This window comes from Notolepis coatsorum (genome assembly GCF_963971535.1).
Source record: "Notolepis coatsorum genome assembly, chromosome: 18".
Lineage (NCBI taxonomy): Eukaryota > Metazoa > Chordata > Actinopteri > Aulopiformes > Paralepididae > Notolepis > Notolepis coatsorum.
The window spans coordinates 79,075,272-79,090,826 of record NC_140182.1 but is presented as its reverse complement, the minus strand read 5'-3'; the positions used below and the strand labels follow the sequence as shown (position 1 = coordinate 79,090,826).

The 15,555-nt window shown below is 42.0% G+C and overlaps 1 protein-coding gene across 3 annotated transcripts in view; it reads left to right on the top strand.

Moving 5' to 3' along the window:
- Positions 1 to 3,169: 3,169 nt before the first annotated feature.
- ric8b (RIC8 guanine nucleotide exchange factor B) overlaps positions 3,170 to 15,555 on the top strand; it is a 40,336-nt gene continuing 27,950 nt past the window's right edge. The window contains exons 1-6 of one of the 3 annotated variants that reach the window (XM_084334699.1): positions 3,170 to 3,358; positions 4,310 to 4,357; positions 4,479 to 5,111; positions 12,319 to 12,413; positions 13,353 to 13,503; positions 14,835 to 14,930. In XM_084334699.1, the coding sequence (XP_084190825.1) occupies positions 3,275 to 3,358; positions 4,310 to 4,357; positions 4,479 to 5,111; positions 12,319 to 12,413; positions 13,353 to 13,503; positions 14,835 to 14,930 (1,107 nt within the window). In that variant the 5' untranslated portion in view covers positions 3,170 to 3,274. Of the gene's footprint in view, positions 3,359 to 4,309; positions 4,358 to 4,478; positions 5,112 to 12,318; positions 12,414 to 13,352; positions 13,504 to 14,831; positions 14,931 to 15,555 lie in introns of all 3 variants that reach the window. The other 2 variants (XM_084334698.1, XM_084334700.1) reach the window with 2 other exon arrangements.

The window sequence follows — 15,555 nt, the reverse complement described above, 5'->3', positions numbered from 1 at the left end:
TTACAAGTAAACAGGACAAAGGACTAGTACACACACACAAACAATACTTACATCATAACATGACATTACAAGTAAACAGGACAAAGTACTAGTGCACACAGATAATACTTACATCATAACATGACATTACAAGTAAACAGGACAAAGGACTAATACAGTGGCTCGGGAGGTAGAGCAGTCGTCTGGCAATCCGGAGGTTCCCGGTTTGATTCCCGGGCAGTGTGTCGATGTGTCCTTGAGCAAGACACTTAACCCCTAATTGCTCCCGATGAGCAGGTTGGCACCTTGCATGGTTGCCTCCGCGTCGGGTGTGTGAATGTGTGAGTGAATGGGTAAAATGTGAGTAACAAATTTTTAAGCGCTATATAAAAAAGCAGCCATTTACCATTAATACACACACAGACATAATACTTACAGTACATCTACCATCTACTATCATCTTACATGTCAAGATTCAAGAGGTTTATTCATCACATACATACACAAGACATATAGTGAAATGAAGGTGGCCATGCCTGCTTCGATTGTGCAAAAAATACAAATAATAGAATAAAATAGAAAAGATAATAAAATAGACATGATAAAAGTACTAAGACTAAATGCAATACAATGCTAATCTTAGGTAATGCATCCTATGTACACTACTATACAATATACAGTTTTTAAAGTGACATTTTCTTATGTGTTTAAAGTGACCTGTGGTGTGTTTGTGTTTGAGAGAGTGGTGTGTGTATGTGTTCATGTGTGCTTGTGTGTGGAGAGATCAGTGTTCAATGTTCTGATACATGTGAAAGTATTGTTGTAGCCTTGGCACCTCGTTCCACCCCTGCCCTGCTTTAAACATCCGGGTTTGAGTTTGATGTTGTGACAAAGGAGACAAAATCTTTTGAAATCCTCTAAGCAGTTTTTTACCCCTCCCTCTCCCCCCTCTCTAGTGGGAACCCAGTGGGGGGGGGTTTGGGTTAGAGACGCGAGGGCCACACTGTGGAAAGAATTACATTTCTATGGTGAGAAGCTCCTGCTGGCGTGGGGGTCATTGCACCTCAGTACGTAACCTTTGGCCCTTGACCCCCTACCAAGGTTTTTACTTATTGGAACATAGATGGGTTGTGCGGTGTGTGTGTGTGTGCCCACGTCTCAAGACCCCTTTAAGGGTCACAATCAAGGCTCTGAATGCAGATCTGTTTAGCTCAGTAAGCCATATGCTTGAAAATGTTGCTCCTCTCTGATGTGACGTCGTTTCACATTCCACAGACAACGCAAAGTATCCGCTTCGACTAGAAGGTTTTTAAAGGAACCTTTTGGTGTGTCTCCCGCTGTGGGATAGGCAAAGGGAACAAGTGATGTCAAACCTGGACGCCGACATCTTTATACAGCTAATCACGAAGCACACGACCCCCTTAGCACTTGTTATACAAGTATGTCATGGCATAGATTGTCCTGTTAATTAAATGGACCGCATTTACATTGTAAAGCGCTTTTTTAAGTGCTTTACAACTTATGCCTCACATTCACCCATTCACACATTCACACCGATGGCAGAGGCGACCATGGTGGACCAAGGTGCCAATCTGCTCATTGGGAGCAATGTTTAAACCTGGAAGATGTATCAGTGTGGTCCCTTCTAGTGATGTACAATCTCTGAATGCTGAGTTCATTTTGGATGATTCTCCTGTATGGATCCTGCTGTGAGTCTGTGACCTGCAAAATCTATACTTTCCCACATAGCTATACCTGTTCCACACAGACCAAAGGACGTGGTGTTTTGTCAACAGAAACCATAAGTCAGTTAATACAAGTGTGTATTTAGAGTATATAAACAGTATTAATTGGTTGCCAACCAATATGGCACAATGCCTCAGCTCATTGGCCACGGTTTGTATACACCTGCTAGTTGATTGGTCACTTATTTGCCGGCCAAGATGGCTTTATATGCCACAAATTAGACAGAAGGAGGAGATCCTATAGCTAGAAATGAGTCAGCCTTTATCCTGACTGACATGAAGACACCTTACCTTCATTATGGACAAATGTATTGAGAAAATAATAATAATAATAATAATAATAATAATAATAATAATAATAATAATAATAATAATAATAATAATAATAATAATAATAAAAAAAAGTTATGTTGATGCTCAAATATTTCAGAAATGTTTTGTTTTAGTTTTTATTAAATTCTATTTAGACTAATACAAGTTTCTATTTGCTGGTAACCTATGTGCCAAGCAGAATACAGGCCTACCTCAGATATTGTTGCAAAGAAGAAAGAACAATGAAGCAATGAAAAGGGAAAGAAAGAAATAATTTTCATAGTCTGGAAATAATAGAGGATAAGTGGTTCATTATTAGATCATTCTCTTCTATTCAAGGCTCCTCTTGCATTTTGTCAATAACTTAACAACAAATAATAAAAAGTAGGGTAACTTTTCCACTCAAACCGTTTTTTTTTTTTTTTATGGCTACTTTACTTTTAGATCAATAGCGTCATTTTCCTCGGGCAAAATGGTTTTTTTTTTTTTTTTTTTTTTTTTTTTTAACTTAAATTTTTTATTAACATTTATTTAGACAGACAGCACTTACAAAAAATAAATAATAAAAAATGAAGAGACTAGTATCACAATAAAAACAAAAAGAAAAAACAGTGCACATAAATATTTACATGGGTATCACATGGTTAGTTGTCTGGTTCCCCTACTGTTGTTTTCTAGGTATTTGATACAAAGGCTGATTGTGTATCTCCCTTAAACAGGCATAAACAGGTAATTCCTACTCAAAGACAATAAATGCTGACTAAGGTTTGTATGTGTGATCTGGGTCCAGAGACCCTCCTTGAGTTTCTTACTTCCCTTCTCCTTCGTCCTTTCTTTTTTTTCTCTTGTTTATTAACTTTCACTTTGCCTTTTGTTTCACCCATACACAAACCACATCATCCCTGAATATTTAATATCACACCGTTAAACAGACATACATTTCTTTTTCTTTTTGTGCAAGAGAATAAAAAAAAAAATGTATTGGAATAAAATGTGCATATCATGCGATGTTGGCCGCCGTCGCTTTAAAGTTTCGGAGGGGTGTGATGTGATGGGCGTTTCCAGCAGCGGGGAGGGGGAGGAGCCAAACCTGTCAGACACACTCATACACACACACACACACACATCCTGAATTAGCCAGCTAGCTAGTTAGCCTTTTAAATTATTGCACGTTTAGGTAAGTTAGCTAATACCGGTAAGTTAAGTTAACGTTATCTGGTGCTCTTGACATTGTAAGTATGGATTTGAACAATATCTTGTCACAGCTCGAAACTGACAACGAGGAGGAAATCGTAAAGCTTTTCCAACAATATAACCGAGAGGTAAGGTGGGATTCTTGTTTTTGACGTCAACCAAAACAAATCATACATTAGCTAAGGTTAGCTAGCTTGCTAAGCATAGCTGTCATCACACAGCTAACTAGACAGGCTAACGTTAGTGCGACGGAAAATATGGAAAATAAACTTAACATGTCTTTAAGCAGTGACGCTTATGTTTATTCATTGTCGGGATCTTGCTTCCTTTGCACCATAACGTTAACGGTAATGCTGTGATGGATGCTAATCTATCAGCAGAGATGCTTGCTAACACGCTAGCTACTAGCCACACCAAACCAGAGTCTAACAGACTTGGACCAAACCTTGGTGGTCTAGATGGCTAACCTTACAGTAGCTCATGTTGGGTTTTTGTGATTAATTTAACATTCAACCAAATCTTGCAAACAATCCTCGCATGTATTGGGTTTCAGAAAGAGCAAGTCTGAATTTGAACTTGAATGAATGAATGAGAACTTTATTTAACAGATTGCAGAATGGGTACAATACAGTACGGCTCAATACACACAATTGTTAAGGGGATGCAGACCTGAGAAAGACGTTTGTCTTGTTTCCATCAGGGTCCCCCATTTTCAATTCATATAGACATTTATGACATACACAACATACATGACATTTATGGCATAGGGACATATAGCATAGGTATTTAGTACTGATACATTTGTGACTTAAACGGTATTCAAATATACAGTACTGTTACCCCTAGATCCTGACAGAGTATATACATATGATGGGGAGGGGACTGTACATTAGGAGGGGGTGGGTGGGTGGGAGAGAAATATACATACGGCGGGGAGGGAATATATACATGCGGTGGGGAGGAGACTGTCTATTAGGAGGTGGTGGGGGTTTTGGGCATTTACGGTGGCCAGCAGTGCAATTCATACACATTGCTGCGGTTGATTGTGACTGAGTGATTGCTGTTCTGTTCTTTTTCAGAATAGTCACACTTTCACCTTCGACCAAAAAGAAGAGAAACTGCGAATTGTAAGTCCTAGGTTATGTTGTTTAGCTTTTTAAGTGTTGGGGCCCATGTCACAACTTTTACAGTGGGGGAATTAATCAGCGCTTTGCCATTTCCCCATTCATTCATCCCATCCCTGTGCAGAAGCTGTGTCAGGGTCTACTGACGATACTCGGGAGACGGGTGCAGCCGTGTTGCCAGAGGACCTGTCTGGAGACACTCCGCATCTTGTCCAGAGACAAGCGAGTCCTCGGCCCCGTCGCCACCCGGGAGGGCATGCTGGTGCTGGCTGGGCTGGCCCAGCTACACTGCGGGGAGGAGGGAGGCGGTGACACCCAGAACGGCCACCGGGAAGACGGCCCGTCAGAGGAGGAGGAGAGGGTGATGGTGGAGGCCCTCAAGTGCCTGTGCAACGTGGTGTTCAACAGCGACGCGGCACAGCAGGTCGGCGCGGACGTGCACCTGGCGCACGGTCTGTGCGCACGCCTCCACGCCACCCGGGCCAGGTGTCACGAGGTGGGCCTGTTCTCCCTGCGCCTCCTCTTCCTCCTCTCTGCCCTGCGACAGGACGTGAGGTTGGGCCTGAGGGAGGAGCTGCACGCCGTCCGGATCCTGACGGAGGTGCTGGAACACATCTTGGACGTGCGCTGGGTGGGTCCGTACGAGGCCGCCCCTCCGGAGCCCCAGGCCCTGCCTATCCCAGCGGAGGACAACGAACGAGCCATGGAGGCTCTCAAGGCCTTGTTCAACATCACGCTGTCCAACACTGGTGATGAGGTGATCATGTTACTCTTGTTTCCTGTATCGTGCTGTGATGTAATTTGTCTTTATTTGATATTTTATGTAGGCATATAGCTGCAGTGTGTCTCTTAGAGCAGGCCATGTAGGCATTACCATAGGGCTAAATATTGTGAATGTGATGTATCGTAATAATAATAATAATAATAGATCAAATTTCTATAGCGCCTTTCATAGAACCCAAGGTCGCTTCATAATCGGGACAAAAAATAGGGCTAGGGAAGTATGGAGTACAGGATGCTCAACGAACAATAACACTATGTAACAACCATAAAATGCACTCACAGCACACACATCCACACACACTCACTTTAAACAAACAACTCACTGCAGCACCCACTCTACACACTTTAGAACACCTAAACACACTTTATATTTATTGGTAAAGAATTTGCACTACAACCCATACCTCATTACACCTTACACCTAAATTGTACCTCATCCCATTTCTGCTTTGCACTATATAGTATATTGTATATTAGTAGTACTTGTAGGGGGGGAAAAGGGGGATGACTTGAGGGCAGGTAAGGGATAATGGACCTAATCTAAACTAACTCATGGGGAAAAGCCTTGCTGAAGAGGTGTGTTTTAAGAGCAGTTTTGAAGGTGTCCAGGGTTGGGGCGTTGCGGATTTCGGGGGGGAAGAGAGAGTTCCAGAGGGTAGGGGACGCCACGCTGAAGGCTCTGTTCCCGAAAGTCCGTAACCTGGTGCGAGGGATGGAGAGGAGACCTAGATCAGAGGATCGTAGGTTCCGGGATGGAGTGTGCTGGTGGAGGAGATCAGACGGGTATCGGGGGGCGAGGGCATGGAGGGACTTGTAGGTGAGGAGCAGGAGTTTGAAGGTGATGCGGAACTTGACTGGGAGCCAGTGGAGGTGGATGAGGGTGGGGGTGGGGGTGATGTGCTGCCAGGGCTTGGTGTGAGTGAGAACCCTGGCAGCTGAGTTCTGAACATACTGGAGCCTGTCCAGGGCTTTGCTGGGTACCCCGAACAGGACTCCGTTACAGTAGTCCAACCGGGAGGTGATAAATGAGTGGATCAGGGTCTCAGCCACAGAATCTGAGAGTGAGGGTCGGAGACGGGAGATGTCTTGATTGATATAGATCACAAAGCATTGTTATGTGTTGGAATATATAATATATATTTCACACACATCTTTGTCGGTCGACGGCGCTTACCCAGCATGCATTTAAATCTCTCATCTCTAGTTACTAATGTCAGACACCTGTGGTCTGTGGATGATGTGAAACCTGACTCTGCCAGTTAATAGCTAAATTTGTAGAACAAAGGCACGGGCAGCTTGAACTGAGTGAAACCAGGCTGAATTTAAGAAAAAGATTTAGTCAAGCTTACTCACTTCCAATGTTGCAGTCAAAGTGACTGAGTTAAGTGATCCTATCCTTCTGGTGTTGTCATACAGAGTGAGGCTGCTATATCTGCACGTGTTGTATCTGATTTAAGGTTTTTATTTATTTGAAAAATACATCTTTCACTGGTCTTGGCAAACATACGTGGTTTGTTTGAAGGCTATCACTCCTGGTGAATCCACTGTTTTAATTTAGCTGGCTCAGGCCAAGTGACAGGCTCTGATGGCTTTAGCCTCTGATCGTCTTAGCCTCTGCTTCAGTAACAGGTTTATCATCTATCTGGCCAGGCCTAAGCTCCTGTGGCACCTTTTCATCTCTCTTTGATTAGTCAGGGAGTATTAGTGAAATGATCCTCTGGTGTTCACCCCCCTCTGTGCTCACTTAGTTTGGAACCACATTATGGAGATGAGAGAGTAGGACATGTTCAGACCTGGCTCAACTAGCATTAGCAAACAACGGCACTAGCACTATAATAATAATGATGATAATCATTCTTAAGATTAACCTTAAAGGACCATACCAGTATGGTGATAAACCTATTTTAAATGTATTTCCTGGTAAATCGATACGTACATTGGACCAGAAAGGCACTACGGAAAGCAGCAAGTTCATGAACTTAAACAAGTACACACACGCAGAGAGAGAGAGAGAGAGAGAGAAAGAGTCATGTTTACTAAGGAGTAGGGGTGTAACGGTACACAAAAACCACGGTACGGTACGTACCTCGGTTTTGAAGTCAAGGTTCGGTACGGGTTTTCGGTACAGTGGGGGAAAGTTTGGCTTTCCATGTTCCACTCAGGGGTGATGTAGTGTGCAGTAACTAATTGTATTTGTAGGGCTGTCAACGAATATTCTATATTGAAAATAATAATCGATTTGTAAAAAAAAATATTATAATTATATTAGATTGTGAAAAAAACAGCCCCCATGGGCAGTTGTTAGTGGTTAACATACCGTTGTATTCGTTCGGTACACTACACAGCCATTCGGTACGGTACGTGTACCTTTACACCCCTACTAAGGAGCTACCAATTCTTTAGCAGACTGAGGACATAATTGTGTGTAGTTTTCTTCTATATAATTAATAACATTTCCATAAAATAAAAAAAAGGTAAACAAAGCTAAAAAAAATAAAAATAAAAATCTATCTAAAGTACACTATGCTCAGGAAAATGGATGCTCAGGATATGTGTGCTGATTAGTAAGCGCAAAGCATGCTAAAACTGATATTTAGACCGGTATGGTCCTTTTTAAATGATTCTTAAGGTTAGTTAACCTGCTTGGAATACCAGATGGCTGTTTGTTTGCCACGTAGGACAATCCAATGAGTACCAGGAAGTTAAAAATGTTTTAAAGCCAATTTAGTATGCTTTCCTGACAACTTATGTGACATCATTTCACTTGTCCTGGTGTAGTTAACCATGCCCATATGGTACTTCAAGCGCCCTGGTGTAGCGTTCATATGGTACTTATGGTATTTCCCAAGTACATTCACACATACAAGGAACTTGGGGCGACAGTGACTCAGGAGGTAGAGCAGTCGTCTGGTAATCTGAAGGTTCCCGGTTCAATTCCGGCTCCTCCCGGCAGTGTGTCTATGTGTCCTTGAGCAAAGACACTTAACCCCTAATTGCTCCCAATGAGTAGGTTGGCACCTTGGGCATAACAAAAAATATTGTTTGTTTCCTGTTGGTTGTCAGTTAAGGCCATGGGTAGGTAGGGAATTTATTTAATTTTTTATTTTATTCTTTCCCACGGCGACTATGGATAGGGAATTTCTTTATTTAATTAAAATGTTTACAACAACATGGATGCATGTACTCTGCCAGCATGTTTAATATCCATAATACTAAACGTTTGACTAAGATTTCTATGAAACTTTATTGTAAAAAAATAAAAATAAAAAAAGTTAATCTTTATTTTTTATTTTTAAACTAATAAAATAAATTGGGTCACACCTAAATCGGCAGGGTCGGTCGGCAACCGGAACCAAACCATTATTTTTGTTAGGCCCTATGACAAATGAGACGGTTCAATTACTTTATCTAAATCCAATCAATATTCCTAATGCCGTTTCAATGTAAGGTTATAAAAATAAACATAAACATTCATATAATAATTAGGGGTGGGACGATACATCGATCCAGATCGATACATCGATGTAATTATCAACAATCGAATCGGATCGATGCGATGTAAGAGGATCGATTCATATCGATACTCTTTTTGAATTTTTGATTTTGAAAATCCTGTGGCGAGTCTCATATCCGCCCAAGAACAACAGCAGTAGCTCCGTGTGTGTAGATGTTACAGCATAGCATTCTCCCTTTCTGTGTGTGTGTGTGTGCGCGCGTCTTTGGAAAGACCAGATGAGGTCAGAGGAGTTTGATGTTTAAATGTTATTTAAACATAAACAATATAAGGTAATACATAATAAATGTAGGCCTATACATGATCATGCAACATCAACAAATTGTTGTAGGAACGGTTTGGGAGAGGGAGGTTGTGAGTTGAGTTCCAAAAAATTTAGCTTAAAGTTTAAAGCTCAATATATAAAAACGTGGAGGTCTATTTGTATTAAAAACAATAGATTGATTTTCCTTTAAATGTCTGGAAGAGCTCAAAAATACAAATGTCAAATGATATTTTCATTACCTTTTTTTTGTTGATCTAAATGTTACTGATTGTGTTAAATGGGCATATGATATCATCTCATATCGATCGCAGGCACCGGAATCTAATCGTATCGTATTGTATCGTGAGAGACTTTGTGATATCGGCAAATATCGTATCGTTGTCCAAAGAATCGATATCGTATCGTATCATGATGAAACTGGTGATTCCCACCCCTAATAATAATACAATAACCTAAATATACAGCTAAGCCCCATTGTATTCTGAAATGTAGACTTTAACAGTGTAGGCAACTAAGCCAATAGAAATAAGGTATAACTCATGAGTGCTTTGGCTCCTATAGGAGTGCTTGAGCTTTTAGTTTGTTTTAGTATTACGCTACATTTAATAGTCATTTATCAGCTATCTGTGATAGGAGTGCAGATGTTTCTGCACTCCCTGCAAGAAGAATCACATATTAGTTGTTTCTCATGAGTGGGATTCATCCAAAAACTGAGATAAGAGTGTTCTTCATTACTGGAAGAGATTCACTCGGAGGCGCTTTAACAATGGATCACTAGAAGGCTTGCCAGGGGCAAGGTCATCTCTTTAGACTGAGGAATTTAATACCAATACTTCAGTTGCTTGAAGGTATGTGAACCCCTGGGTAGGCCATGGGTAGGTAGGGAATTTATTTTATTTCATTTTTTATTTTATTCTTTCCCACGGCGACTATGGATAGGGAATTTCTTTATTTAATTAAAATGTTTACAACAACATGGATGCATGTACTCTGCCAGCATGTTTAATATCCATAATACTAAAGGTTTGACTAAGATTTCTATGAAACTTTATATAAAAAAAGAAAAAAAAAGGATTTTAATAATTTTTCTTTTTCATAAAATATATTGGGCCGCACCTAAATCGGCAGGGTTGGTCGGCAACCAGAAACAAACTATTATTTTGTTTAGGCCTTGCATGGTCACCTCTGCTGTCACTGTGTGAATGTGTGGGTGAATGTGAGGCATAAGTTGTAAAGCGCTTTGGATAAAAGCTGCTAGATAAATCCACCATTTACCATTTCCATTTACTTTGCTTGGTGAGCTTGGAGAAATTCAGGTATCCAATAGCTCTCATCAGTCAACATTACAGTTGACAAACATTAAAATAGAAGGACAGAATGGACACATAATAAAATAGTCTGACGAGTAAAACAATGGGGTGGACCGTGGACAAAATTAAAAGAGTTAAAAAATTTAGCAGCAGTAAAATAGATCAATAACTGAAGGTAAATGAGCACTATTGGAGTTGCCTCCTTGTAAAGATGATGTTATTTGAGTCGTCTGAAACTACAGTAACGAACAAACACAAGAGGCAACGCTTCCTGGTAGCCATCCATGGTCTCACTTTTACTTCATGCTCATAATTTATATTATGCCTGATTGAAAGCCAGATTTCTTTGTCTACTGGTATGTTCCACTGCATCCCCTCTTAGAAATCTAAATAATAAGGCGGCTGCCGGTTGGATGGCGCAGCCGACATTGCGCTCGTCACCAACAAACGAGACACCGGTATCGAATCCGGCTGTCGGCGTTGCCTCCGGCTTGGGCCGGCCGTCATACTAACTCAATTGGCAGAGTTAGCGGGTGGGAAGTTGATGGGTGGTAATCTGGACGTTGTAAACGGCGACTCCTACAGGTCGGTTGGGGCGCCTGCACAGCAGAGACAGAAAATGGCGGGGGCAGTGTGAGCCTCCTACACGTTACTCCTCGCCAAATGAGTCCGCGTTGGCAGGTGAAAAGATGCGACTGGCTGCTTACACATGTAGGGGACATGCGATGGGCTTCTATCCTCCCTACAACCGGCCAGTGGGGGCACATGCGAGCAACGTTCAAGACAGGGGAGGGGAGAATTGGCACGGCTAAATTGGGATGGGAGAAAAATAGGAGAAAAAGTGGATACAAAAATAAAGAAATCAAAATAAGTGCTCATTTGTCAAAAATTACCATGTTAAATATCATGATTTCTTCTTACTCTCATCCCCACTCTGTTTGTCTGTTTTTTTTTTTTTTTTTTACTCATTGTGATACTTGAGTAGTTTGTAAGGTGTAACTGTGTGTATTTCAGATGGTCTCTTATTCTGAATTGTTTAGTGACTTTGTATATTTCCTTTTTAAAGGGGACATGCATTGCTATTCCTTGCACTATTTGGGCAACTTTACACAATTCCTGTGAGTCTATGGAACACATATAAAGTTTCTTAAATTTTTTTTTATTGTTTTATATTTTTAATCAAGTACTCAAAAGCATAATTTTTCAGCCTCAGGATTTCAGGCTGTGCTGGGCTCCGCCCATACGCGCTTTGAGTGACAGTTACCCACACAGTCTGCGACTGGCACAGAGAGAGAGAGAGAGAGAGAGAGATAGAGATTGATGGGGATACTAATTAATTTTGCCTCGGGGGGGGCATAATCCCACGGGACAATGCATTGGTAACTTGTTTCAAATGACAATATATACCCCTGTGATTATTATTGTACGGATCGGAATACGGGCGTGCGCAAAGATATTTTGACAGTGATATCCCAGGGAGAAGCCCCACCAGCCCTGCGCTCACACATTTACACACTCCTGAGCGCGGTCTCTCTCATGCTCTACCAGGGAGAATTCCCTCCACCAGCCCCACGCACACACATTTACACACTCCTGCGCGCGGTCCCTCTCTCTCTCTCTCTCTACCAGGGACGCCGTCAGGTTGTGTGTAAAATGCGTGTGTTTCCCCCGCGCCGGTCAGGTTGTCCCCACGTGCCAGGTTGTGTGTAAAATGCGTGTGTGTCGGCACCGTTTGAGGAAGTGAAAGTATTTCCACTCACTCTGCTGTTGAGGGGGTGTTAGTTATGCAGATCAGTACCTTATTCACGTCAGTAAAACCAGAACGGCTTAGTTGAGTGAGGGAAGATCTATCTCGTGAACTCGAGACTAGACTGATGAGTCAATATGATAATTAACGACACAGACCACATTGATATAATCCCCCATTGCTAGGAAACGATGCTAAACACTGGAAAAGGCCATTTATAATGCATGGGACCTTTAAATTATCAATATGTTCTGATGAGTGTTGTATTTTATCTATGGTTGCCAAGTCCCTTCCTTCGTATAACCGTTGAAATGTCTCCTTGAATGTCCCCGCTGTGCTGATCAGGATGGTGAACACCAGCTCCGCCTCATCACCGCCATCATGCGTCATCTTCTGATGCTAAAGACTCAGACGGAGGAGAAAACTGAAGAAGCACACAGGTTGGGAGCCCTCCGCACTTGTCTTTGTTACTGCCTCATCTTTTCACCCTGTCTGATTTACCTGCTCTTTATAGGTTACTTAAGGATTGTGAGACCCTGGATATGGATGGCTTTCCCTGCCTGTGAAGAATTGTATTTCCAAATACCCATGTGTGTTACTGAGAATTTAGAACGATCGAAAAGGTCTTATTCTACATCTCACCAAGTTTGGCTGTGAGTAATGTTTTAAAATAAGGTATTAAACGCTTAAACTCCTGCACAGGCAGAAGATTAGAGCAGAACAGATTGTAAAATAATGTGTTGGCTTAAACTCCTGTACAGACAGTAGAGTCAGGCAGATTGTAAAATAACGTGTTAGTTTAAACTCCTGCACAGGCAGAAGAGCAGGGCTGAAGGTCAAATAACATGTTCACTTAAACTCCTGCACAGACAGAAAAGCCAGGTAGATCGGGCAGTGACTGTCTTCAAATTTCCGGGCTAACAATTGACTGGAATAGGCTTCTGTTCATATTTGTCAACTTTGTTAGAATAATTTCTATACTAATGTGCTAAATGGAGACGTCTCTTAAGAAATTTGTTTGGCATCTCGTCCCTTTAAGCGGTTACCGTTAGCCGTCTTCATTCTGAACCGTTGCATTCTTTAGATAGTAATGTGGGAATGGCAAGAATGTCCGGCCAGAGAATAGGACTTAAAAAGTGTCATGTAAAAGTGATTAATGACTGGCCGTGACTGAACTGGTCACAGGGATTTTAGACTTTGTTGTCATTTATTTGAATTGATGGAATGCTGAGAATGTGTGACCAAAAACACAATTTGAAAAGGAGAACTTAATTTTATTTACAAAATGGCAAAACAAGATTCACACAACATTGAACAAGATTCACCTATTTCTGTCAACATTTTCTGACTAGTCGAAATCACTCCCCTTGCTCTTTCAGCCATGCCGTCAACCTGCTGAGCAACATGCCCGTGGCCTGCCTGGATGTGCTCATCGACGTGCCTGTCCAGGGAGGCCTGGAGGAATACAGTGGCAAGAACATGGAGGCAGTGCAGCTACTGCTGGGCTTCATGGAGAAGAGGATAGACAAGGTAAAAGTCACCAGCAGAGGATAGATGAGGTAAAAGTCACCAGCAGAGGATAGATGAGGTAAAAGTCACCATCAGAGGATAGACGAGGTAAAAGTTACCATCAGAGGATAGACGAGGTAAAAGTCACCAGCAGAGGATAGACAAGGTAAAAGTCACCAGCAGAGGATAGATGAGGTAAAAGTCACCATCAGAGGATAGACGAGGTAAAAGTCACCATCAGAGGATAGACGAGGTAAAAGTCACCATCAGAGGATAGACGAGGCAAAAGTCACCATCAGAGGATAGTAGGGGTGTAAAGGTACACGTATCCGTACCGAACCGTTTCAGTGTGTACCATACCGAACGGCTGTGTACCGAACGAATACAACGGTATGTTAACCACTAACGACTGCCTACTGGGGGCTGTTTTCTTCACAATCTAATATAATTATTATTTTTATTTTTTCAAGTCGATTATTAATTTCAATATAGAATATTCATTGACAGCCCTACAAGTACAATTAGTTACTGCACACTAACCCTAACATCACCCCTGAGTGGAACATGGAAAGCCAAACTTTCCCCCACTTTACCGAAATCCCGTACCGAACCTTGGCTTCAAAACCGAGGTACGTACTGTACCGTGGTTTTTGTGTACCCCTAGAGGATAGATGAGGTAAAAGTCACCAGCAGGGGATAGATGAGGTAAAAGTCACAAGCAGAGGATAGACGAGGTAAAAGTCACCATCAGGATAGACAAGGTAAAAGTCATGATGGTCTACCTTCATATTCAGTATCCCTCCCAGCCCTAGAACTAGTTTTCATAAGCCACTTGAGGAAGCATCTCACCCCATCCTCAAGACAAATCTCCACACACACCAACAGCTGTAAAGTGTCTGTAGTCAGGCTGTCACATCTCCACACACACCAACAGCTGTAAAGTGTCTGTAGTCAGGCTGTCACATCTCCACACACACCAACAGCTGTAAAGTGTCTGTAGTCAGGCTGTCACATCTCCACACACACCAACAGCTGTAAAGTGTCTGTAGTCAGGCTGTCACATCTCCACACACACCAACAGCTGTAAAGTGTCTGTAGTCAGGCTGTCACATCTCCACACACACCAACAGCTGTAAAGTGTCTGTAGTCAGGCTGTCACATCTCCACACACACCAACAGCTGTAAAGTGTCTGTAGTCAGGCTGTCACATCTCCACACACACCAACAGCTGTAAAGTGTCTGTAGTCAGGCTGTCACATCTCCACACACACACACACACACACCAACAGCTGTAAAGTGTCTGTAGTCAGGCCGTCACATCTCCCTCTGTCCCTCTGCTTTACTCCAAGCAGGGTTCCAACTACAAGGAGGGTCTGACGCCGGTGCTCAGCCTCATGACGGAGGGCTCCAGACACCACAGAGAGATCCGCAGATACATCAAGGCTCAGGTACACGCCGTCTCCGCTTTGAATAGCATGGTCTAAAATTAGCCCTTAGATTACCGTAATACAAGCCGTTTAAATATGCACGTTGACATAAAATCGCCTCTACTTTATCGGGAATCGTTGACCTCCGTTATACTTTGGTTCTGCCCTCTGAGCTATCCATCACAACAGAGCCGACGATCACACTCTGGAAAATAGTTCCTGCTTAAAAAAAAAGTGCTGCTTTTTAAACTCTGATTTTAGCTTGAAGAGGGCCTTTAATTAGATTCAAATGTATTGTTATTATACAGCACACGTACAGTACAACAGAAATAATTTTGGCATCCAACCAGAGTGCAAATGTAACATATAGATGCTGTTGCCCATTGTCACCTCCATATATTTGTAAACACTACTTGATCCTACACTGTAAACGGAACGTGCAATAATGTTACTCCCTCATGTCTTGTATATATTTTCTACCACTTTTTTTAAGATCTCCTTATTTTTAGCATTCACTTTATTTAAGTTGTTCATTCTAGTTAAGTATTGTGTGATTGTGTGATGTTGTGTCAAGGGCGGACTTGCAAAGTACGTTTTTCATTGTACGGCAAACTGTAACTGTGCACATGACAATAAAGTATCTTGA